This window comes from Paroedura picta, chromosome 8 (genome assembly GCF_049243985.1).
Source record: "Paroedura picta isolate Pp20150507F chromosome 8, Ppicta_v3.0, whole genome shotgun sequence".
Taxonomy (NCBI): domain Eukaryota; kingdom Metazoa; phylum Chordata; class Lepidosauria; order Squamata; family Gekkonidae; genus Paroedura; species Paroedura picta.
In genome coordinates, this window is record NC_135376.1 from 41,389,444 (window position 1) to 41,415,535 (window position 26,092).

General features: G+C 40.7%; 1 protein-coding gene across 3 annotated transcripts in view; it reads left to right on the forward strand.

Annotated features, from left to right (window-relative positions):
- The window catches only part of UGGT1 (UDP-glucose glycoprotein glucosyltransferase 1), a 53,543-nt gene that overhangs the window by 15,887 nt on the left and 11,564 nt on the right, over positions 1-26,092 (forward strand). For 2 of the 3 annotated variants that reach the window (XM_077349347.1, XM_077349348.1), the window contains exons 16-34: positions 366-501; positions 1,332-1,463; positions 2,694-2,858; positions 3,292-3,412; positions 4,147-4,245; positions 9,983-10,006; positions 10,486-10,580; positions 11,587-11,793; positions 12,849-12,980; positions 14,284-14,414; positions 15,082-15,177; positions 15,764-15,866; positions 17,039-17,118; positions 18,052-18,241; positions 19,223-19,381; positions 20,796-20,881; positions 21,825-21,909; positions 24,981-25,069; positions 25,806-25,910. In XM_077349347.1, coding sequence (XP_077205462.1) covers positions 366-501; positions 1,332-1,463; positions 2,694-2,858; positions 3,292-3,412; positions 4,147-4,245; positions 9,983-10,006; positions 10,486-10,580; positions 11,587-11,793; positions 12,849-12,980; positions 14,284-14,414; positions 15,082-15,177; positions 15,764-15,866; positions 17,039-17,118; positions 18,052-18,241; positions 19,223-19,381; positions 20,796-20,881; positions 21,825-21,909; positions 24,981-25,069; positions 25,806-25,910 — 2,235 coding nt within the window. The remainder of the gene's footprint in view (positions 1-365; positions 502-1,331; positions 1,464-2,693; positions 2,859-3,291; positions 3,413-4,146; positions 4,246-9,982; positions 10,007-10,485; positions 10,581-11,586; positions 11,794-12,848; positions 12,981-14,283; positions 14,415-15,081; positions 15,178-15,763; positions 15,867-17,038; positions 17,119-18,051; positions 18,242-19,222; positions 19,382-20,795; positions 20,882-21,824; positions 21,910-24,980; positions 25,070-25,805; positions 25,911-26,092) is intronic. The other variant, XM_077349349.1, reaches the window with a different exon arrangement.

Consider the following 26,092-nt stretch of genomic DNA (forward strand, 5'->3'; position numbering starts at 1 on the left):
TTTAACTAGTTCATAGTAATGTTCAGAGTCACCGGTAATATACGTAAGCCCAAAGATTTCCCACTATTAGTGATTTGTGTTTTTCAGGATTGACCTGTTGGTGGCTATTAAACTATAGTGGGTAAATGGAGCCCTCCTATTTAGAGGCAATATTCCTGTGAACACCGGTTGCGTGGTTGAGCAGCAGTAGTGGGAGACTTTTGTCTTTGTACCTTGCTTGTGTGCTTTCTGTAGACCTCAAGCCACTATGGAGAACAAGATGTTGGATTAGACGGACTTCTGTCTGATCTGGCAGGCATCGTCTTTTGTTCTTTGAGTGTTTGATAAGGATTTTAATCTGCGCTATGGGTTTCTTTTTTATATAGGATTGGTCTAGTCTTTGTGGTTAATGACTCGGAAGATGTTGATGGGTTACAGGATGCTGGGGTTGCCCTCCTTCGAGCGTACAATTATGTTGCCCAAGAAGTAGATCATAATTATGCCTTTCAGACAGTTCTATCTGTAAGTATTCCTTTGCCAAAGCAATTCAATTATGCTTGTATGTGACACTGGACCATTAGAGGAATTGGCATTTTATCAGCAGTCATTGTTCATGGTTTATGTGTCTGCAGTGCGATGGTTTCCCCTAGGGAATAGCCACTGAAGCTGTAGCTTTTACCTTGAACTTCTTTATGAAGTTGGCTTTTGAAAATGATTAGAGGTGTCTCTCATGCCACCATCAGCTCTCCCCTTCCCCCTCTGGGAGATTCTGCTCTACATTTCCTTAAGCATTTAGGGAAATACAGAGGCAGAAAGAACTTATAGTGGTCTACTATTGAAATGTATACACATGGCTTGCCCGTGCAATGTTTATTATATTCACTTATCTATGTTGTGTTATGTGAATCAGTCCTTACTTCACACTAGTATGCCAGGATGCAGTGGTATTATATAGCTGCCCTAGACTGGGTCAGTCCATTAGTCCATCTCGTTTACAGCTGTGTCCTCTGACTGGTACTACTTTTTCAGGCCGCAGGAAGAGAAAATTTCCTAAGGTCCTTTAATTGTTGATGCCAGGGCCTGAAGCAAGAACATGCTTCAGACACAGCATGGACTATACCACTGAGCAACAGCCTCTCCACAAGGATGGGGAAGGGGCTATGAAAGCAGCTTACAGAAAAACATAGGTCACTCCCCAAACTTCTCAGGCTACCATTTCATTTGGGAGTGAGATTAAAAGTATTCAGCCAAAGACTTCATGGAAGAAATCACTTCTGGCCTGGGGTTTGAAGGACGAGATAAATGGCCCAAAGGTCACGGCTGTGATGATTAATGTCTTTCCCCTTCCACAGATATATAATAAAGTAAGCACAGGGGAAAAACTGAAAGTGGAACATGTGGTTAGTGTTCTTGAGAAGCAGTATCCCTATGTAGAAGTAACCAGCATCTTGGGAGTTGATTCTGCTTATGATCAAAATCGAAAGGTAAGGAGTTCATGTATATAGGTTAGCAAGCATGCTTCCACAATCTCTACTTCTTTCTGCTTTTTATAGTAAGGTACCTGCTAAATTACTGAGTGTGTTAGTGGTCAGACTAAGATACTTTCCTGTTTGGATTTCTTCTTTGGAGCACTTTTTCCAAGGAAGAGCAAGAGGATTCTGCTGGGTTGTGGTGGTGGTGGTGGTGGTGGTGGTGGTGGTGAGTGAATTCTTTACTCCTATTCCCATAGTGCCCTCTCCTTTATAGAAACAGCTGTAGTGAGCAGCAAGTGAGGGCGGGGGACAGCCATCAATATTATTGGGATAGCTGAAACTGGTTTTTATGAAACAGCATGCAATAAGATCTGACCATGATGAATGATTTGGCCAGCCATTACATTTTTATAGTTGAAAATGCGATAACAGATTGGGGCATGTGTTTTGGGTTAATAGGTACAGCTTTCCCATTGCTTGTGAATAGGGTTCATGTTAACACTTCTGTTTGTCATACAATTCTGGAAAGGCATGGAACCCTGCAAGGAAAAAAAGTGGCAGCTCTGCAGTGGAACAGCTGGATCCCCCCTATTTACTGTCAAAATTGATCCTCCCTATTCAGTCTGTTTTTCCCCTTGCACTGGCAGTGATCCAGTGGCATAACCTCTGTTGGTGCAAAAGGATGCTTCTGTTGGTGCAAAAGGATTGCTCCTCTGGCACTCATCCAGTGTGCCAGCAAATATTTGAACTGTACTGGCACAGGAATAAGAGACCTGACTACCCAGTAATATATGGCAGAAATCAGAGACTGGAAGGCAGGATGGGCCCTGACTCTGATCAGTGACCTCTGTGCAGTATGTAGGACAGAGGTGCATCTCTGGGAGACTGTTGCAATAAACAGCCCTTTTAAAAATTGCTGCCCAGCTCACATCTTGGGAGTGCAAATCAACAAAGGCCAGGGTGTTGTGCCCACTTGCACTGCCAGGCAAATTGGCAAATTGAGAGAACCGCTTCCAGTGAGCCATGTGAGATTTGTCTCATGTTTAAAGAGCTTGTGTGTAAAGCCTGACGTCTGTTTCCAACCAGTTTCTGAGGGCAGATAATGCTGCATGAAGGAAGTGCCAGATGTGGTGAGACTGCAGTGCCCTTTAGGCACAGTTTATGCAGAATGCATTTCACTGTGCTGTGTGTTGCAATGAGGACAAGAAAGACAGAAGAAATGATCATGTCTCTGTATTTCAGGAAGGACACGGTTATTATAAGCAGACTGGTGTGGGCCCCCTACCGATTGTGCTTTTTAATGGGATGCCCTTCCAGAAAGAACAGCTAGATCCTGATGAACTGGAAACTGTGACCATGCATAAGATACTGGAAACCACCAGTTTTTTCCAAAGGGCTGTGTACTTGGTAAGATACACCAGCAGTAAACATGGGTTTACAGGGTCTTTAGTAAACTTAAATATGAGGGCTGGGGTTAAAAATCCTGTACATAATAGTTCTGTACATGAAAGGAATGTGCATTTCTTGGAACAATGTCCTATGCCACATGACAAACCATTTTTGGAAAGGAATGGGGATTCAGAAGTAGTTTGCGGCACGTTTTGGAGGTTTGCTTGTTCCAAGACATAAGTCAGTAATACCAAGGCCTGCACATAAAGTAGCTCTTTTGGCCTCGGTATTGTGTAAGATGATACCTCCTGATTTTGGGGAAGATGGTACTTTCTGTGGGAATGTTTTGCTTTTCAAGGTTATTCCACATTTCTTAAGCTGATGCAACAGGCTTGCTTCAAAAAGCCCACAAGCTGCTGAAACTGTATCTGTTTTTTTGTTTTTTTTTTAGGGCGAACTGTCAAATGATCAGGATGTGGTTGAATATATCATGAACCAGCCTAATGTTGTTCCAAGAATCAACTCTCGAATCTTGATGGCTGACAGAGAATACCTGGATTTGACTGCAACTAGTAAGACCCATTTGCTGTTGAAATGCTACATATGAGAGCCTGTTAGCTGACACTTAGATGGGTGTGCAAATCTTTAGGACTTATCTATTCAAGGGGCAATACTTTGCATGTGTGGCTTTTGATGCTTCCTAACTTTCTAGTCCGTGTTCTGTTGCTTTGCTGTCTCCCTGTTCTGTTTCCTTTCTTTCTTGGTCTTTGCTCAATCATGACTGTGCAAATATTCTGAAAGCACTGAAAGCACTTCAGAGTTGCGATCGGCCTAATTTGTCGCTTTTGTCTGACAGCAAAGATATTTGGGTCTTTGAATCAGTCGGGATTTTTGCTTGCGCTTAAATTCATAGATAGGACTGCAGTAACTCTTCACTCTTTTCTGTTTTTTGAGGTCTTCCTGTGGCACCATTCTTTCCCCCCTTTCCCCTTTGCTTTATGTAGCTGTAATCTAGATTCTCCTCTTGCAGTTCTTCCTACTTGGCCTTGAGCCCCCCCCCTACTTAACAGTGTTCCCCTATGAACCACCCTAGATATATTTTAAAACATAAAATAAATAGGTGAGGAGAACATTGGAGGACATGAGACTGTCTGAGTTTATTGAGGTTAAATGCATAAAATGCAATTATAACCTAGTCAACATTGTATAAAATATGTGTATATGTGTGTCAGTTTCCTGACTTTCCTATTCTTATTGGACAAACAGGTGTTTGGTATAAGAGTTTTTTTTTCATTTTTTATTGCAGATAACTTCTTTGTGGATGATTTTGCCAGATTTACATTTCTAGACTCCAAAGACAAGACAGCAGCTATAGCTAACAGTATGACTTACTTGTCCAAGAAAGGTATAGTCAAGGGAGATTTTTTTCTCCTTTCTGTCTTCTGCATTGTATGCATGTGAATGCTTATGCTGCTACTTTTTCAAGAATTACTTTGTTGCAATCCACAGTAAGGTGTTTCGCTTTTATCCATATTGTGGTTCCATTTCATTTTTAAAATGAGTATACTTCTTCACATGCATCCAAGCCTATCTGATCAAGTTAATGTGTTTGTTGTATGACACTAGAGATCTAACAGTATTGTGTTAACATTTGAAATAAGGAACAGTTGAAATCAGGAACAAGGGAGCTAGCTTAGTGTAGTGGTTAAGTGTAGTGGCTTTTAATCTGGCAAGCCGGATTGATTCCTTGCTCCTCCACATGCAGCCAGCTGGGTGACCTTGGACTAGTAACAGTCCTATCAGAGCTGTTTCCACAGAGCAGTCCCGTCAGAGCCCTCTCAGCCCCACTTACTTCATGGGGTGTCTGTTGTGGGGAGAAAGGGAAAGGTGCTTGTAACTCACTTTGGAACTTTTTTGGGTAGTGTAAGCAGGATATAAAGACCAACTCTTCTTCCTAATCAAAGAAAAACAGGACCCTGGGTATGAATCAATGTCATTACCCCCAACAATTTACAGGGCCCACCCTTGCATGAGTGTATTGGAATTGAGGGTGTATCTATTAGCTTAGCAGCAAGGTCTGATGAACAGGGGTGGGAATAACTTAAATATGTGACAATCAGCAGGGTAGCTCCAGATGACATAAGCAATGAGTTATATCTCCAATTGCCATTCAGTACATTCATGTCATAGATGGGAATGAAGAAGTACTGCTGAGCATGTCCAGAGAGCTTTCCCTTAACCATCTGGGGAGTGTTTTCCCAAGCCACCATGTAGGCTTCACTTCCTCAGTGCGCTTATAGTGAAAAATCAGGATTTGACTGTTGTGTCGTCTTTGCAGATAAAAGCCCAACACCAATTTAAGCACAGGTTGCAAAATACTTACAATGTGTTCCATTCCTTAAAACAGTCAAATCTGCTCTTAAGCAGCGCTTCACAAACAGCGCTTCACAAAAATAGGCTTGTGTTTCCTTCCTCTGCCTTTTCTCAGGATGGGAAAGGTTTCATTGCTTGTTCTTCTCTGACTTAATTTGCACCTGATCTCACCAGGCATGGCCCAGGAGTATGTCTTCAAAACCAGGGCAAATTCCTGGAATATGGGAAACAAAGTATTTCTGAGAATTGGCAGACTGCCTTTCCCTGAAGTTTCGTGCCTTTCCACATACTGAAAATACAGAAGCCGGTTGGCTGTGGGTACCAGCTTAGGCAAGATTTTCAAGTACAGCCCTTCCCTGCAGGCACACACAAACACAAAAATTAAACTACTCTTGTTTTTCCTTCCCCTCCCCCTCCCCTAAGACCTCATTTCACAAAACAACAGTAAATATACATTTAAATCCACTTGCCAGCACAGTGGAAGGAGATGCTTTTTGTTTTTGAATGTTCCTCTTGAGGCTTTCTCTATACATTGATAAGGGCAGGTGGCTAGAAGGGGGAGCAACAGGTTTGTACAAACTCTTCCTCCCTTGCAGTCCTCTGTTGCAGCTCTAATTGACTTCTGCAGTCTGAGGAGGCTGGGAAAAGAAAGTAGGTGGTATTAAAAGCTGCTAATGTTCAGTAGCCTGGCAATGGCAATGGCCCTTAAACCAGCTGTACTCCAGACACCAAAATCTTTTAGTACTGGCTCAAGTGGCCCTCTGCTCAGTCACATACCTTTTTTACAGCAGCTTCACTGTTGGGAATGTTTCCCCTAGAAGTTTATGAGATTCTGGCCTCGATAAGGGCTGCTGCTGAGACAGTAACAACAACCAAAAGAATAAAACTATTATCTTTGGCAATGCACTCTTCAATTTCTTACCACTTCACCTTCAAAAAAAGTTGGGGAGGAAATAGCTCAATATTTGTCAAGAAATTTAGGTGAAAAATTAGTGCTGTTTCAGTTTTGTGTGTGTAAGTTTTATTGATTTAGCTTTTATTATCTTTAAACCGCCCGTGGCGCCGCGGACGCCACGGACTAAATAAATGGTTAAGGGGCCTTGAGGTGGGCTTTGTCCGTGATGAGGAAGGGTCTGGATTGGACCCTTCCTCACGACAGACAATCGGAGGGACCAATCGGCAGGCGCAAAGCGCCTGCCGATTGGTCCCTCCGATTCCCAGCCCCAGCAACTGCAAGCCGCGCGCAGCGCGGCTCGCAGTTGCTCCCGGCCTGACGCGGCGAGAGGCGCAAAGCGCCTCTCACCGCGTCAGGCCGCAGCCCGAGGAAGGGGGTTCCCTGCCTGGCGGCCTGACGCGGCGAGAGACGCAAAGCGCCTCTCACCGCGTCAGGCCGCCACCCGAGGGAGCCCCCGGCAGTCGCTCGGAGCGCGGCTGCCGGTGGCTCCCTGCGTGGCGGCCTGGCGCGGCGAGAGGCGCAAAGCGTCTCTCGCCGCGTCAGGCCACCGCCACCAAAAGAACGCCGCCGACCAAGCCGCCGACCAAGCCGCCGACCAGCCCACCGCCGCCGACCAAGCCAGCCACCGCCGACGAGGAAACACAACCACCCACAGTAAGTGCCTAGCGCCCGCTGCATTTAGCTGCAGCGGGCTTGATTACTAGTTATAAATATTTCCCTTGGATTAGATTTTCAGCCAAGATTGTTAGAGGCAAGGCTTTATACTACTATACTACTTTTGGGGTTCCACAGGGCCTGCAAGACTGAGCTCTTCTGCCGGGTCTACGGTTGAGGCCAGGGCAGTGAGGAAGATTATTGCCTCCCCCCTTTGGGTGCCTCTTCAAGTGCTAGTGCTGTTGTTTTCGAGCACTGGGCCATGTAACATCAATGGCCCCCTCCTAGCCCACGTGATTTGATATTGGTAGGAGGGTCGGGTTAGGTTTCACCATCTGTGGTTTTTTGGTTATTGTTGGATGTCCTGTTTTTAATGGGGTTTTATCGGGGGTTTTTATGAAGGACCATTGTAACCCGCCACGAGCCAGCTTCGGGAGTGGCGGGGAATAAATCTAATAATAATAATAACGTAGTCTGTATTCAGCCTAGGTAATAAGCCCCAGTCCTTTAACCAGTTGTTCTCAGGACTGGACAGTAGAATTGTGCACTTTTACCCTCATGAAGTTCCTCCAGCCCACCTTACCTATAATTGTATTATTTGAATTCCAACCTTTATTATGCTAATGTTTAACTGGATATGCTATTATCTGGAGTAGACAAAGAATGAGGCCCTTTCTGTCAGCTTACCCCCAACTTGTGCCTCAGTACCCTTCTTTAGCCAAGCATGTGGTTTAGCCCGAAGAGTAAGGTCTTTTCGGTCTGTCATAGTTCTGTGTTGTTAAAAAGTTGCTCTTGTTACCAGTTATAGTCTGAGCCTAATTCATAGAGTTAGTTGTAGGTGGAATATCAATAGAGATATTTTAAGCTAAAGAAATTTGTGCCCATCATAATCCTAACAGTACTATGCCAACCCATAAGAAAACACAGCAATGGCACTCACTCACTGGAGGCCTCACTTCAAGAAGGACGTAGATAAAATTGAAAGGGTACAGAGGAGAGCGATGAGGATGATCTGGGGCCAAGGGACCGAGCCCTATGAAGATAGGTTGAGGGACTTGGGAATGTTCAGCCTGGAGAAAAGGAGGTTGAGAGGGGACATGATAGCCCTCTTTTAGTATTTGAAAGGTTGTCACTTGGAGGAGGGCAGGATGCTGTTTCTGTTGGCTGCAGAGCAAAGGACGTGCAGTAATGGGTTTAAACTACAAGTACAATGATATAGGCTAGATATCAGGAAAAAAATTTCACAGTCAGAGTAGTTTAGCAGTGGAATAGGCTGCCTAAGGAGGTGGTGAGCTCCCCTCACTGGCAGTCTTCAAGCAAAGGTTGGATACACACTTTTCTTGGATGATTTAGGATGCTTTGGGCTGATCCTGCGTTGAGCAGGGGGTTGGACTAGATGGCCCCTTCTAACTCTATGATTCTATTATTCTATAATGGCACCCACAGTGGAATTGTTCAGTCTGTGTTCCAGTTCTGAATGAAGAAGACATCAAAGATTGCATTGTCAATTGAACCATTGCATTAATTCCCCACATAAGCAAAGTGATGCTCAAAAGTTCTCTTACTGTATATAGAACAAGAAATGCCAGGTGTAGTGACTACTGAATAATTTAATTGTCTCAACAATCAACTTTAAAATTGTCCAAGATTTTCCGTTCCTTTGCTCAGTCATCAACCAAAAGGAAGATGATAACCAGGAATTGAGACTGGGAAAGGCAGCCATGAAGGCATTAGAAAGATTAAGTATAAAGCTGTGTTGCTGGAGACCAAGATGAAGATAATTCATACTATGGTATTCCCCATTACTGTGTATGGATTTGAAAGCTGACAGGAAGAAAGTTGATTTAATTGAAATGTGGAGAATTTTAAGATACCAGTGACTGCCAAACAGATTAATAAGATGGTTCTACATCAAATCAAGCCTGAATTCTCCGTAGAAGCAAAAGTGACTATATTGAGGCTATAGCAAACTTTGGTTACATCATGAGAAAATGACTCACTGGAAACGGCGGATCAGGAAAAAGTGAAGGGAGTAGAAAAAAAAAAAGGAAGACTTAAGCTGAGATGTATTGACTCAATAAAAGCAGCCATGACCTTGAGTTTGCAAGACCAAACCAAGGCTGTTAAAAATAGGATATTTTTGAGATCATTAATTTATTGCAGGAGTCCCCAACCTTTTTGAACCTGCAGGCACTTTGGAATTCTGACACAGTGTAGTGGGTGCAGCCATAAAATGGCTACCATCTTACCTTCAGCAACAAGAAAGATCCTTGTGCTGTATTGGCAGTGGTTGCCAAAGCTACAGTTAAAAACTCAACAGTCACATCTGTAATAGCTAACTAGAAGCCTTTCTAGGCAAAATCTACAAGTGGCTACACCCATATTCTTAAAATACTTGGTGGGTAGCGCGAAAGTTGTCAGCAGGTACCACACTGGGGGTGCCTGATTTAAAAGGTCACCACAAGCTGGAAGTGACTTAACAGCATATAACACCTTTACAGTCTGGGTGCTGCTTGCTGAAATGAAATAGTTGTATATGGGGGTACCTCTCAAAAGTGAATGTAGATTCAGTTCAGGTGAGCTATATAAGCTTTGCAGGTATTTCAGTGAGTTTTTAAAGTAAGGGGACAAAATGTGTATTTACAGTGGATATAAAATTTTGTAAAATTTTGAGAAATGGACTATAATTTAGTTTTTGAGGACATTCTGTTGTTGCTCTCTAAAGATCTAGCTCTCCATCAAAAGAACTTCAGAGTGAGAAACTGCTAAATTAGAATTGATCAGGAAGTTTGTTATCATCTCTTAAGGCTTTAAAAAGGATCTGGGATGTCTTTGCTGTTGGAGATGTTAAGCAGCTGAGCAAAAAGTTGACAACATAATTACTGTTGATTACTGTTGTTTTGAATGATCTTTGTACTTTCTATTCTATTTTAATTTTTACATAGTGATTTTACATAATGATTCATACTTCTTACATTTCATGGTATGTTCACTCATATGTCTGTCTGCTAAAGGCTTCATCCATGGAAATTTATGGTAGAATAAAAATATTATTTTTAAGGTGTTACCAGACTTTCTGTTTGTTTTTGCTTGCTATAAGGTCCATTTTATCTAAATTAATAATATTTCCTCCACTCTTCCCTGTTTTACTTCTGCTCAGGGATGTCGTCCAAGGAAATCTATGGTAATGAGCTTAAAAGCTTTTTCCTTTTCTGTTATTGTATTAATACGCTTGCGTTCTTAGATACTCAGTTGTGTATTTATTAGAATCTGCGTGAGGATAGCTCCTCATTGACCCCCCCCCCCCCCCCATAATGCATGTTTTCCCTGTATGGAAAAAAAACTGATCATAGTATTTCATTAAAAATTATTTATTTATATTCTAATGGAGAACCTTGTTATTTACAGTTTCTTTGTCATATTCTAAAAGAGGGTGACAAATTCATAACAAAATCATGCATGCACTGTACTTTATATACTTTCACAAACGAATCTACTTAACATATTTCCCTTGGCAATACTAAATGTCATTGGGTTGTGCACATGGTCTTTAATTTCCATGATAAAAAATACCTCGTGTGCCCAGCATGAGATGGGAATGTGCATTGTGATTACATCAGTATCAGGTTTTTTTCCATAACTGCATTATTTTTCCTTACATAGATGATTCTTTTGTTAGACCCGTGACTTTCTGGATTGTTGGAGACTTTGACAAACCATCTGGCAGGCAGTTGTTGTATGATGCAATCAAACACCAGGTAGGTCACAATCTTCACCTAAATGGAAGGCAGGGAAATCAGTATTACCATATAGTGGGAAATAAGCCTCCCCACTCTTACTAGTTTTGTGTAATGACTGCTCTGTCTTTAAAGATACAAATCCAGCAATTATTTGGATCTATCACTAAAAGCTGTAAAACTAATACTACTAATGATTTGTTGCAACTTGAGATTTCCCCCTCCCCTTTTTACTTTCTTAGGCATCATCTAACCTAATTGACAATGCAGTCCTACGTAGAAAGTTATTTTCGTCTAAGCTTGCTGAAATCATTGATCTTAAACTAGAGTAACTGCACAGGAGTGAACTCTAAGCCTTGTCCATTTTATGTGGCTATCATAGCCTGCAGGTTGTGGCTTTTTATCATGTTGTCAACTTTGCTGGACAAAAAGTCTGGTAAACTTGAAAGCTTCTTTACTTATTTAACTTTTTAACTGATCCTAATAAGGGATTTTACTATTGTTGCTCCTTTAAAAAATACTATGGGAACTATTGCCTGGTAACTCCTGAACTGTAGAAGGTGCTTCAGTGCAGAAGCAGGCAACATGAGAGTCTGCAGCAGCCCACCAAAGACCTGCTCAACCTTTGAGTTCTTAACTTGCTTTCTCAAGTTAGGGTTTTGTTCCCGTTTTGTTTTTCATCTTTATTAAAATTAGACCTTCCACAAATGGTCTTGCTGATCAAATTAGGGGTGAATTTTTATTTTTGAGTTCAGCATCACATGACAGGGATACATGTTTTTGGAAAAGACGAAAAAGCAGCTTTGAGAAATTATGACAGTCTTTTTGAATTGCAACTTTTCATAGCTTTATTTTTTCTGAGCACACGTACTTGTAAGGTATGTTGATAAGTAGTGCTGGGAAAAGGATGCAAGTATATATGGTAGAGTCTTAATGATGAACTTCTGGGTGTTATGTCCTTTATTTGCTGAACTTCAAAGCTGTGTAGGAACAGAATTGCTTGAATGTAAATTTCATTGTTGTGCAGAAATCCAGTAACCATGTCCGGATTGGCTTCATTAATAACCCCAGCGAAGACCCGGCCAGTGAGAATACAGTAATTGCCAGGGCCATATGGGCAGCCTTGCAGACACAAACATCTAACATTGCCAAAAACTTTGTCACAAAATTGACCAAAGAGGAAAATGCCAAGGAGCTGAAGGCTGGAGCGGCTATCACTGAATTTGCTGTTGGAGTAAGTGTTCAATGTGGATGCTGTTATGAGACAGATATTTTGATTTAGCTTTTTAGATTACTTATTACACAGCTGGTTTATATGTTGGGAATCTGGCTACAGCAGTGGTAGAACTGCGGTCCCTGAATTTCACATGCCAGAACTATACTTCTGTTTCCACTGCCTACAGTATGCAAAGTGTAGAAATTTAAGAAGACCTAGGTGCAGATTCTGGCTCCTGTCACCAAATGAATGTGTCTCAGCTTTTACCTGTTAGCTGTTCCCATCAGAATTTGGGACATTTCAGCAAGAAGACAGTGCCTGGAAATAGGGTTTGGTTTGTTGGTGCTGTAAATTTCACATTTGGGCATTCAAGTGGCACCCCCTTTTAACCAGTTGTTAGCTGAAATTTGGTCATAGGCTTGAATCTTAAAGTGCCATTCTGCCAGCACAAAAACAGTTATTCCAATGGAACATCAACTCTGTTTTGGAAGGAAGGAGGGCTATTTTTTCCCTGTTGCAGACTCCTACTCGTCCAACCACACTGTTCCTGGATATTTATTCATCTGTGGGAACACAATTTCACTGATCACAGAAGGCTGCTGTGGGAGGGAAGAGGTGAGAAAGTTGTCTTCAAGGTCGTGCTGCTTCATATCCAAACCACTCTTTAGAAGAATAAAAAACCTTTCTGCGCGGACTCCTTTCCCCTGTCCTCCCGCTACAGTTGTGGGTGAGCTATATTAGCTCCGGCTGAGCTGGGGTTGGAACCTCCCCAATCTTACAGTAACCTGTGTTTCATCTATGTCAGATTTCCTCTTTAAGCCCACCAACTGAATACAATAATCTCTACAGAATAATTAGTTTTGTAGATTGCTAGGAGTAGTCTCTAAAAATAGTACTTCCTCCTTGAAGCTAGGATAAGGAGGTTTAGTGCTCCTGCTGGTTGAAAGACTTTTTAGATGGCCTTGTAAAAATGCCTGTCTAACTTTGTTGAATATTTGTTCATAAAACATTGTGAAGAAATAATGTGTTGTCTCTCGAATGACTGACTGAAAATAGTTTTTTTCTCCCTTTAGGGTATGGACATGGATACCTTTGAAGATGCCTTTCAGTCTCCTAAAGTGGATTTTCTTCTTTCTCATGCTATGTACAGCAGGGATGTTCTTAAGCTGAAGAAAGGGCAGAGGGCAGTGATCAGCAATGGAAGGGTGAGCAAACTAGATCCAAAGCAAGAGGGAGGATCTGACTCACAGTCAGGCATATTGAATCACGTGCCTAGCCTGTCTCATGCCTTAATGGTTAGATAGTTTGGGATTTTATACTTACACATGTCCTGACAAAATCTGGATGCTTTGTTAATCTTTTGATTTGACTTATGACTTAATCATTGGAACTGAAAATTATTAGTGTTAATTATTAGTGAAAATTATTAGCCTTTGTTCAGGGTGGAATAAGTGACTAATTTCACTCTGTGTTGGATAGTTTCCCAGTTCACAAATGTCTTGCTTCAGAAAAAAAACATACAAATGAAATTGAATGAGTTGTATACTTCAGATCTAAATTAGTATTTAGGGTTAGTTTTGTTGAACAGTGTCAGAGCTATTTTAAATAACATATCCCAGAAGAGTGAGGAAGATTATCCAGAAGAAGTACTACTTAAAGCCTTCATGCTTGTTTCTTTCATTCAAGAGTCAGTGTGGTGTAGTGGTGAAGACCAGTGGACTCTGATTTGGAGACCTGGGTTTGATTTCCCTCCTCCTTCACCTGAAGGCTTCTAGGTGACCTTGAGCCAATCCTAGCAGAAGTGCTACAGCCCCACCTACTTCACCAAGTGGAAGGGATGGTGATTGTCAACTGCTTTGAGATAAAAGTGGAATATAAAAACCAAGTCTTCTTTAAGATGACTTTTACAGTAGCATTCTACCTCTGAGTATGTGAGACACGTTTCCAGAGCCATTATATTAATAATCCAGTATCTGATGCATTCAAACATTGCCACTAAAAAATTCATGCTTCTCAATTAATATATTGCATTAGTCATATATTTGGTTTGCAGGGTTGTTTATTTATTTAAACATTTATATTCCACCTTTACTCATGGTTCAAGGCAGCTTACAATAATAGTTAAAATAGTTTTCATTAAAATCAATATAAAATCGCAAGCCCTCAATCCCTGCCCCCCCCCCCAAGATGCCTGGTTGTGTTCCTGAAGGTTGAGAATTTAATGAATAGCATTTATAGTGGTGAATACTGAATAAGATCTGTTTTGCAAGACAAAAGTGAAACCAGTTTAATTCCTGTGTATGCAGAATGGCAAAGTGTCCCTGCGACAGCACATGACTCTTTAGTGTTTCTAGAATCCAGCTGAAGGCACTTGATTTGTTTGAACTCTTAACAATAATGAGTTGTGGTGTCTTGGGTATGTCACAGGACTTAATAAATGCTAGATGGTTTTTAGTGTGGTTGATTTAGTTTCATGACCTCGTCTCCATTATTTCATTTTCGTCTTAGATTATTGGTCCATTGGAAGATGGTGAGCTGTTTAATCAAGATGACTTCCACTTACTAGAGAATATTATGCTAAAGACTTCTGGGCAGAAAATAAAAACCCATGTTCAGGAGCTAGGAGTGGAAGAAGATCTGTAAGTAAAAAAATAAGAAGCTACAGGTTGTGGCATCTGTTTATTTGGCTTCTGCTGGTGTTGGTCAAGAGGAACAGAATAGATTTGGGTAGATTAGTTTTTATTTTGTTTGCAAACTGGGCAATCAGTGGTAAATATAGCATATTTTATAGAGCACAGCTTTGCCTGTGTGACTCAGGAGCTACTGGGCATTGTTATGCATTGCCCTGTCCAGTATTTTGTAGAAATGTAATACTCAGTGAGAATACTCCTGACAATATGTCCTCTTGTTCCTTTTGACTGGCTCTTGATATTACCTGGTATATGTTTTATTGTTGTCTTTTTGATTTATGGTGTGATTTGCCAATTCTTTCATTTTATGAGTATGGATGTAGATGTTTAGGATCCACGTGGATTGCTTTTCACAATGATTTTTAATTTGATTGTCAAGATATATCTTTGCCTTAGTGGCAGAGTGCATACTTTGCCTATTCAGTCCCTAGCACTTCCAGTTAGAGGATCTTGTGCTTTTCTCTGCCTGAGACCATTGGGATAAGGCTGTACTGAGTTAGTTGACCCCGTGTTCTGAGTGCATATTAGGTAGCTTCCTGTGAAGATATTATATGGTGAGGAATAGTGATTTGGGAAAGGAACTGTTTGGGCAGATGGAACTTCTCTTTTATTTTAGTGCAAGTGATCTTGTGATGAAGGTGGATGCTCTTCTTTCTGCTCAGCCAAAAGGAGAGACGAGGATGGAAAACCTTTTTTTTGAAGACAAACATAGGTAAAAAACTAGTGGAACAAATTATAAATTGTACATATGCGGAACATATAACTTCTCTTTGTCAATTGATACAGATAATATCAGTTCCCCCCCCCACTCCCATGTAAACATCACTGAGCAAAGGTTATGCTAGGAATATATTAATTGATATTGCTGCTAGTTTATGGAATGTGGTTTTTAACTAGTTTAATATCGCTATTAATGCTATAATGTTATCATTTTTAAAAACTGTATTTCTGTAATGAATTCTGCTGTTCACTGCCCTGAGCCAGCTTGCCAGAAGTGTGGCACAAAAATGAATTAATTATTAATGTAATAATAATAATAAAGATATTGACTAAGATGTGATGGCTTATTTAAAATGCTAACAAATTACTGGGAAGTGGGACGTTATTAAGGGGTTGTATCTCCCCATGCCATGACAATTCAGTCTTTATTTAAAGTAATTGATAAACATAATTTTACAACATGTCAAGCATTTCTTGACAAATGTCTTTACTCATGTTTCCAACATGGGGTGAAGGGAAAATGTTTTAACATGCATATATATATATATAATTATAAAATCTGCTCCCCCCCCTTGTAGTGCAATAAAGTTGAGACCAAAGGAGGGGGAGACATATTTTGATGTTGTGGCTGTGGTTGACCCTTCTACAAGAGAAGCACAAAGATTGGCTCCATTACTTATGGTATGTATATGCTGTTGGCTTGTAGTAATCAGCAGTGGAGGAAGAAGCAGCCTGATATTTTTGTAGTAACAGGTTTTATTCTTCCTTCATGCTCTTTATCATGGGCAGGATGGTGATTATTTACATACTTTATGTGAGGCCTACAGTGTTGCAGACTGACTCTCACGGCATATAAAACTGGCATGCAAAAGATAATGGGGTGGAGCCAGGGAACGGCAAGTAGGGCTGTAGTTGAGTGATGGATCTTTCACCACCTCCCCCTTCACACCTCCCCCTTCCTGGCAGCTTCTGGGAATTGGAGTAACTTTGGGGGTTTAGCTTGTTGCATGGCAGGGGAAGCTACTGCTCAAGAGGAATTCCATATAAATGGTGGGATCCTTGCCTCCCTGTATGAGTTACGCTGCCTTCTGTACCCGTAATAGTACCCTATTGTTCAAGCCCTGAGTATCCCAGGAAAGCCTGTTTTTATCAGGTCTCAGATGCTAAGCAGGGCCAAGCCTGGGTACTATTTGGATGGGAGGCCTATTAAATGACTGTTTTCTTCTGCACACCTGCTCTGGGAACTTACAAAGTCAGTCCTGGAGTCCTTGACAAGGCAGGTTACTGTGGAAATAGGTAGTCCATTTCTCTGGATCCATGTTGATTGCCTTTATCCAATCACACAGTTCCAGAGACTTGCAGATGTTAACATTTGAGAGGGTATTGACAGTTTTTGGCAAGTCCCTCTTTTTTTCTGCAGTCCCCTGAACTTTAAGAAATGTTGTTTCTGGTGCCCTCAGGAACACCATAGAAGGCAAAGTGGGGGGGGGGGGGGGTCTGCAGTGAGAGGAAGGAATGCCATCCCTTAAGATTAATGCTTAATAGTTTGAACTGCATGATTGGCTAAAGGCTTGTATTTTCTGGGGGCATTTTAATGTCATTTTTGCATTAGTTTATTTGGACAATTAATTTTGACTCTGTTTTTAAAATCTAATCTTTTTATTCTCTCCAGATTATATTGTGATAGCCTCAGTGGGACATGTGATATGAGCATTGCAGCTTTAGTGAGTTAATATAGAAATATAATTTAGAAAGTTATAATTTGAGGCATAAGAAAGAAGAACAAGATTATAAAAAACCCTGCCCTCTCCGCTGTAAATATTAATTTTCTGTATCTTGTTCCTTTTTTAAAGGTGTTGAGCAAAGTAATAAACATGAACCTCGTAGTTTTTATGAATTGCCAGTCCAGACTCTCTGACATGCCTTTGAAAAGGTGAGAAGTGATGCACTTTACAGAATAGGACAGAAAACAATGTTAAATGAATGTGTCCTGCAGTGCTTTTCTGCCAGAAAAGAGCAGTTTCTTTGTCTATTCAAAAAAAATTTCATGGGCAGGTCTAATAGTCCAAGAAAGCTATCTTCTCTTCGATTGGCATATTTCTTCCACGTGTGAAAGGTGATGATATTTGTATTCCAACAAGATTTGCACAATCGAAGAATTTCTTTTATCACTACATTTGTGTAAGTTTTCAGACAATTTGGAGACAGGCCTGCAGAACTTGCAACAGTTAATTTGCCTGAGATTTAGGCTTTGTCAGGTACACCTGGTTTATGGACTGGGGAATTGTGTTCATTAATGTGCCCAATTTTTCTGTTCTTGTAGCTGCTTTAAAATGTAGTTCTGATGACCCCTCTGATCTTTAGGGGAGGCATTTCATGAGATGCAGCAACATCGCTTGAAGAAAGTAGAGAGCGTCCATTTTGCACTGTTCTTTGAATGTCCTTGCACACTGCTAAAATTGTAGTTAAGGGTTCTTTTTTTGGTCCTATCTACTGCTGTGGCCTTATTTTCTTCCCCATAGCTAAAAGCATCATGCCTTTATGAATTTATATTTAAAGTTGCAAGATATTCAACCTGGTGCAGTTGTATTGGAGATGGAGAAAAAAAGTTACTTACACAATGTAATAGTCTGGTAAATCATTCCTAATTGAAATTTCATTGAATGACGACTAAAAATAATTGCACAACCTTGTAATAAGAACAGCAAACTAGGATCTGTACATGATATATTAATGCATAATGTGTTTTATTTTATATCTAATACCTAAGAGCCTTGTATAACTTGAAAACTTGTACATTTAAGGTACATGGACTTAATTACTGTGTTTTGATATTAAAACATGCTGATGCTGTTTTAAACTTCAGTTTTTATCGCTACGTTTTGGAGCCAGAGATCACTTTCACACCAGAAAAACTTTTCATTCCTGGCCCAGTTGCCACATTTTTGGACATGCCTCAATCTCCTTTATTTACTTTGAATCTGAATACTCCAGAGAGCTGGATGGTGGAGTCTGTAAGAACAACGTATGATCTTGACAACATCTATTTAGAGGAGGTAAGACACTAGGCAGGTTCCCAGTTCCTTGCATTAATTTTTGGAGAGGAAGTTGCTATTCAGGATTAGAAATATTTTGATTGGGCTTGCATGCTTTGAAGAAGTTTAATGATAGATTTAAATCCTGATTAATTGTTTTTGTTTTATTTGAGGAGACACCTCTCGATGCCAAAGATTGATATTTCCATTTCAGAGAAAACTGCTATGGCTTTTATAGCACTGAAAGTCATATGCCATTGAAGCTGATAGTGCTGAGCTGAAATCTTCCACTTAAAGTCTAAACTAGTGGAAGATTAACCTACATGTCTTTGAATTCCGTTGACCATCAGTTTGTTTCTTTCATAGAGCATATCTTATATTTCTTATTCCAAAATAGGTGTGAGGGAGAGCATGAAAGATACTTCATAGTTTGAGGTTTAAGCAAAATTAAATAAAATACTTGATACAAATGGTGGTTCAGTAAGAACTTGAGAGTCGGGGATTCCTTTATCATTTCTTATGTAGAGAAAATCCTCAAGCGAGATGGATGTCATTGGAAGAATTTTATCATCTTAAGTTCTCATTTTAATATTGCAAAGTGAGGTTGTAGCTTTTTTCAATAACTCCAAATATTTAAATGTTTTAAATTACATAATTTTATCACTAATCCAGAGAAGGAAATAGTTGAGTTAGAAGCAGAAGGGCTGCTTATAAGAAGTCTTTTCTGATCATACCTGCATCTTCCAGGAATATATTTCACTATAAATTTTGAAAGATGCATTATGGATCTCAGAGTTAGGGTGTTAATTGCAAAGCCAGGAGCTGTCTTATTATACTTATATGTAGCATGCTTAGAATATATGGTTTTCTTGAATTGCAAGATGCATAACAGAATTTCATGTCATCCTGTTTTCAATTACAGAGAGTTACCAGCGACTAAGACATTTATCTTGTCATCCTTTTCCAAATGTTTAAATAGTAATTCTTCCTTCCTTATCACAGGTAGACAATGTAGTGGCAGCTGAGTATGAATTAGAGCACCTCCTTCTGGAAGGACACTGCTATGACATCACTACAGGGCAGCCTCCCCGAGGCCTTCAGTTTACACTGGGGACATCAACAAGCCCTGTGGTGGTTGACACCATTGTCATGGCCAACTTAGTAAGTGATTATCTTGCAAACCAAACAGGAGTAAACTTGAAACAAACTTACAAGTACTCAGCGGGCTTGAAACTTTGGCATGGTCTACAGGTGCAACCAAAGGAAGTTTGGTAGATTCCTGAGATGGTCAAATTATACTGTACTACATCAGACTGCCAGTTGGGAATTCCTTATGAACATTTTGCTTACTTCTGGCACAAGGGGCTTTCAGTGGAAGATGCCCCGTGTTGGAGGAAAGCACTGCTGTTAGCACAGCACAGTCATAGGATCCAACTCAGCACCTGTAGGTTGTAGCTTTGCCCATTCCTTGTTGAACTAGTTTTCTACTTTGAGGGGATTTTAAAACAAGCAGTCATTAAGAAAACATGAACCTTCCCTGCCTAGACCTTGAAGTAGCACCAGCTTTTTTATAAGAGGGTATCAAGATATCACTTGGAATCATGGGAATTTCTGATATATCATATCTATATACATGATACATCAATCCTTTAATTTGCTTAAGAATAATGGAATAAATGGAATAAAAAATGGAATAAAAAGGAAGCACTGATTTTACGTGATGCCATTACATTGCTTTTCAGAATGTCTGCTGTTCTCCTTGTGTACAAACAGAGGCTAAGATCCTTTAAGGGTTATTTCTGAATTTGTTCATGCAAATCTCAATAACATTCTATAAATTTCACCCCAAAATAACTCTGCTTATAACAAAAAACCATATACAATCTTCTATTTAAAAAAGGACAGCCATATGGTAGTAGTAATCAGTACACCTTCTAGAATAAGTGCAGCATTTCTTAAAATGAAGACATGTGTCTTTATAGCGGGAGCTCTATAAAGGCAAGCAGTGGGTCATTTACAAGCTCTTTATCATAATTGGCAGCACTATCTGATGTCTGTGAACCTTGTATTGGAATACACCTCATAAGGTATACTAGTCCAGAGTTTTCAAAAAGATTTCATAGATCATAACCAGTGGCAGGCATTTGCAGATCAACTCCCTTCTTATTCATGGCAATATTCACTCACATTATTCTGTGCATTTGTAGGGCTTATTAGAATCTTACAAAGGCCAGTTTATATTTTTCTAAAAACTGTTATTGGTTCTGAAGATCTTTGCTGTTGCATTCTTGCAGTTATCGTGATGATACAAGACCAGTATCTGGTGTTTATTTTTAAGTTCTAAATCTTTCATAGAAGAAAGGGGTATTCTTCATTAATTGTAATTCGGTGCCTATCATATTTTTGAGAGTGTTTGCTGTGTTAGTTTGTCAATACTATGATATGCTCATTATTGGCAGTCTTTTGGCAGTCTTTTGGCTTACTGTATTTTATTCATTTGATATTACACAACTTTCCTGTCACTGGATTAGAATGGCTTGTCTCTTTCTTCTCCCCCCCCCCCTTTTTTTTATAGGGCTACTTCCAGTTAAAAGCCAATCCTGGTGCCTGGATTCTGAGACTGAGAAAGGGGAGATCTGAGGAAATCTATAGAATCTACAGGTGGAGTACTGGGAATTAATGCTTTTGGTTTGGTCAAGATCCGTTCCGAATAATATGGCCCATCAACATGGTGTTGGTTATACTCTCCATTTTACTATAGCCAGTGGTATACAGTGGCCCAGAACTAAGGCTTCACTTAACTTCTCTAAACCAACACAGTGGATTTCTATTTGCAACTGTATTATAGAAAAAGCATGTTTGAGAGGGACTCACAGTGAAGAAAGGAATGGCACAACCAGAAGCAAAATCTTTCCTTCCCATTTCCATGTACAAAGAGCTCAGGGTAGCAATCATTGTTCACTCAGGCTCGCTATCCTCACAGCAACCCTGTGAGGGAAGCTTTATGACCATGTGGGGATTTGTACTTTTGGATCCTAGTCAAGAATGCTAGGCATTCCTAGCTGGGAGTTAGCTTGGTGAAATGATTAAGAGCGGTGGTTTCTAATCTGGTGTGCTGGGTTTGATTCCTGGCTCACAGAATCATAGAGTTGGAAGGGGCCATACAGGCCATCTAGTCCAAGCCAATGCTCAAAGCAGGATCAGCCCAAAGCATGCTCCCCCACATGCAGCCAGCTGGGTGACCTTGGGCTTGCCGCAGCACTGATAAAGCCAGGGGTAGTCAAACTGCGGCCCTCCAGATGTCCATGGACTACAATTCCCAGGAGCCCCTGCCAGCATTTGCTGGCAGGGGCTCCTGGGAATTGTAGTCCACGGACATCTGGAGGGCCGCAGTTTGACTACCCCTGGATAAAGCTGTTCTGACCGAGCAGTGATATCAGGGCTCTCTCAGCCTCACCTACCTCACAGGGTGTCTGTTGTGGGGAGAGGAAAGGGAAGGCGATTGTAAGCTGCTCTAAGACTCCTTTGGGTAGAGAAAAGCAGCATATAAAAACCCAGCTCTTCTTCTAGCTCTAAATCTTGAATTATTGTATTTAATTTTTAGCCATGACGGCACAGATTCTCTTCCCGATGCCAGTGAAGTTGTCGTTGTTATGAACAGCTTCAAGAGTAAAATTATCAAAGTGAAGGTGAGTTCAAAATGACCCCGTAAAGTAGCTTTTTATTTGAAAGATTTGTTTTGTAATGGGATAAGAGACTCTTAAAAATTCTTATGCTCCTATATACTTATTTTATAGAGGACCCTATGGGCAATGTAAAGCCTAAATCTTTTTCAGTTATAGACAGTAAGGGAATGGAACAACAGCTGTGTAAGCTAAGTAATGTTTATCTTCTCTTGCCTCCAGAAAGAGTAGAGTGATATTTTTTTGCTGCCAATGCTAAATTTTTATCTTACCTTGTAATCCTTTCAAGGACTACTAGAATGGAGGCAGTGAGAGGTGAAAGGCAGAGGCAGCATTCATAGGTATTATATCTGGGAGCATGTCCCACTGAACACAGTAGGGTTCAATTTAGTATCTATAGCAGCATGCTGAGAGTTGAAAATTTTTAATTTAGAACATGGCTCTTCTTTTCCACTTTCCTACTCCTGAGATGGGCAAACTGAGGCTCTCCAGATGTCTATGGACTACAATTACCATAAGCCCCTGCCAGCATCTGGAGAGCCACAGTTTGGCCACCCCTGAATTAGATAGAGCAGCAGTAGAGCAGTGCCTGCAAGACGGAGCTCTTCTGCCAGGTTTTTGGTTGAGGCCAGGATAAGGGAAATCTGGGGCCCCTCACCTAGGTCATCTGGCTCCCCCCTAGGAAGATTTCCCCGGAGGTTTGGTTTTAGACATTCTGTGGAGCGGGGCAGGGGGGAGGGAGTTTTTTCGCTGTCAAGGGGGTTAATGTTGGGATTTTTATCATGTTTTATGAGTTTCATTGTTATGTAAACTGCCTCGAGCCTTTTAAAAGGGAGTGGCAGTATATAAATTGAAGTATAATTAGTTGTATTGGCAGAACAGAGAGTTGGATACATAATAGCAACATTTAAATTTACACTTGTCTTTTCCCCCCTACAGTTTATGCTGCTTTCTCTGTGGTTTAGTAATAGCTGATTTTTATCACATTGAACAGTACTTATTTAAAAGTAATCTAGTTAGAACATTATGTACTCTGTTAGACACATGTAGTTGCAGGAAGATTGTTCTTGTGGAGAAGAGGTGGTGGAAGGGAAATTCCCACTCACAAAGCAACACAGAAGGGGAACAAAAAATAGATTAGACCATGGTAAAAAAGAGATTAGACCATGTTCTAAACTAACACACCACACAGAACATCTTTAACTTTGTGTTATCAGATATTAGTGGGCATATTAAAGATTATATTTTCATTTATTTACAAAATGTATTTCTTGCCTTTCTGCTCTCAAAATGGCACCAATGCAGTTAAAAGATGAAAAGATACATAATAATATCACATTTTAAAACCATTTAACCTCTGTCCCACAAACCACACACATGTTATTAAAATAAGTATAAACTGAGCTAAAAGACCGAAGGGCATAAAAACAACCAAACATTGATCAGAAAGAAGAGATCGCTGAGGGAATGCCAAATGAAACACAAAAAAAAAAGTCTGCTGGTGGAAGATGCTAACATGGTAACAGATGAAAAATCCTGAGGGAGGGAGTTCTATGGTTCTGGTGCTGGAATTGAGAAGACCCACTCACAAGCTGTTACCAACCTAACTTCAGAAGGGGGGGGGCATTTGAAGCAGGGCTTCTGAAGCTGACCGCGGTGGTTGGATAGTTCACAAGACAGTAGAAAGCCCTTCAAATATGTTGATCCCAAAGCATTTGAAGGTCATGAACAGCACCTTGGAGTGTGCCTGGAAACAAATTGGGAGACAGTGTGGAGGGCCAAGACTGGATTGATATGGCCCCCATGACCCACATCAGCCAATATCATGACCATAGTCTTCTGTACTAACTGAAGTTTCCAAATTCTCTCCAATAATATCCCCATGTAAAACATGCATTGCCGTTATCTAATCTGAACGTAACCAGGGCATGTACCGTAGCGACCAGATCTTTTTCTGTGCAGGAAAGGCTGCACCTGCCAGCCAGTTGGAGCTGCTAAAAGGCACTCTTGTCCACAGCTGCCACCTGCTTATCCATCAGTAGGACCAGGTCTAAGAGCACCCACAGACTAGAATGTTCTGCCAAGAGAGATCAAGGCATTGTAGCACTTTAATCAGTTCCACAGAGCCTGCACGATGGAGCTGGTCAAGGCCCTGATGGACCATCGTGAAGTGCTAACCTCACTACTGCAAACTTAGATCTGCCCTCTAAAGATCTGACCCCCAATCTAAAATAGGTGGGGGTTACTGAAAGAGTGGCGCAGAGTGGTAAGGCAGCGATATGCTGTCTGAAGCTTTCTGCCCATAAGGTTGGGAGTTCAATCCCAGCAGCCGGTTCAAGGTTGACTCAGCCTTCCATCCTTCCGAGGTCGGTAAAATGAGTCCCCAGCTTGCTGGGGGGTAAACGGTAATGACTGGGGAAGGCACTGGCAAACCACCCCGTATTGAGTCTGCCATGAAAACGCTAGAGGGCGTCACCCCAAGGGTCAGACATGACTCGGTGCTTGCACAGGGGATACCTTTACCTTTACCTTTACTGAAAGAGAATGTTTTAATGTTTATAAATTTATGTATGATTTTATATTTTTACTGATTGTTGATTCATGTTGTTACCCACCCTGAGCATTCAGGAAGGGTGGGATATAAAATATTTATTTATCTATTATCTGCAACAATGCTGAGCAAAAGTCACCTGAGGCCGCCCCCTCCTGTAGGCTAGATTCCAACTGCTCCTGACCAACCAGAGCAGCTCTGCTGACCTATATGGTACAGATGGCAGAAAAGTGTTGCTTCTTTGTGGCAAAGATGTATAAAGATACAGTTTTATGATCTGTCTAATTAGGGGGGTAAACTATAACTGTGATGGTATGGCAGTATGCATGCACATGGTTAGTCTGTAGCAGTCTACCCCACATGGTAGAACTTGCAGTATATTAGCCTGTTTAACTGCTTCTATTTCCTTTCTGTCTGTTATTATTAAGGTTTTTAGTCCTTATACAGCAGGAAACTTGATGAAGTGCAAGACAACCATTTAACAATTCTACTTGAAAAAATATCAAAGCACATTATCTCTTTGTAGGTTCAGAAGAAACTAGATATGATAAATGAAGATTTGCTAAGTGATGGAACTAGTGAGAATGAGTCTGGATTTTGGGGATCTCTTAAATGGTAAACATGGTTGCCTATTTTCTGCTTCTTTCATATTGCTTGAACTTGACTGTGGATGGAAAGAGTTCAGAGTAGCAGATTTTCCCTGCCTTCCATCTGTACCTCTCACAAAACTAAGTGCTGCTGCTGAGGCTCAGGAGAATGTCTGCAAGTGACTAACAGCGTCCACAGGCAAGAGTAATGAAAACTCATCAGATACCTTTGTTATTTTGAATCATGCACTTTTTATGTTTGGGAAAGGTTGAATGTTCTGTCTTTGAATTTTGGTCACTTGGCTTCCTTATATTTGTCATGTCACAACCAAAATCTTCTAGTATCATACAGGGCATTATGTACTTAAGCTGATGATAAATCTAAGCAATTACTTTTTCTTGAAATCCAAGCAAATAGTTCCCTATGGAATCCCAAATAATATCAGTTTCACTTGAGAGCTAGGCTTAGTTTAGATTTTGTGAGCAAGCCTCACTTTATATGTGATGGGTACAAACCTAGTCAGTTGTCATGCTCATGTGCTCCCTCCTGACACCCTCATCCCACCCCTGCAATTGGAGAATGAAAATGGAAGTTTTCAGTTCACTTCATTCTGTCATAATTTCCCAGAGTGGGCACATCTGCTAACTGCGATTTCTCTCCATCTTAGTAACAAGCGCTCTTTAACCGCAGAGCAAAAGGAGAAACCCATCTGTCCTTGGTGTCATTGCAGGTTCAGTGTAAACATTATTTTGTGTCTCTATAGGGGATTTACTGGTGGACAGAAGAAAGAAGAGCTGAAACAGGATAAAGATGATGTGATCAATATATTTTCTGTGGCATCAGGACATCTATATGAGAGATTTCTCCGGTGAGTTGAGGATCAATAGTATGGTGTTTCACTTTTAAAATATACTGCCGCTTGTAAGAGGCAGTTTGAAGACTTGGTATATTGTCTCTCCATTAATTACATTTCTTAACACAAAGTAAACATGATACAAATGTACAGTGGCTGCTGCATTAACACTAACCTGTCATATTCATATACAAATA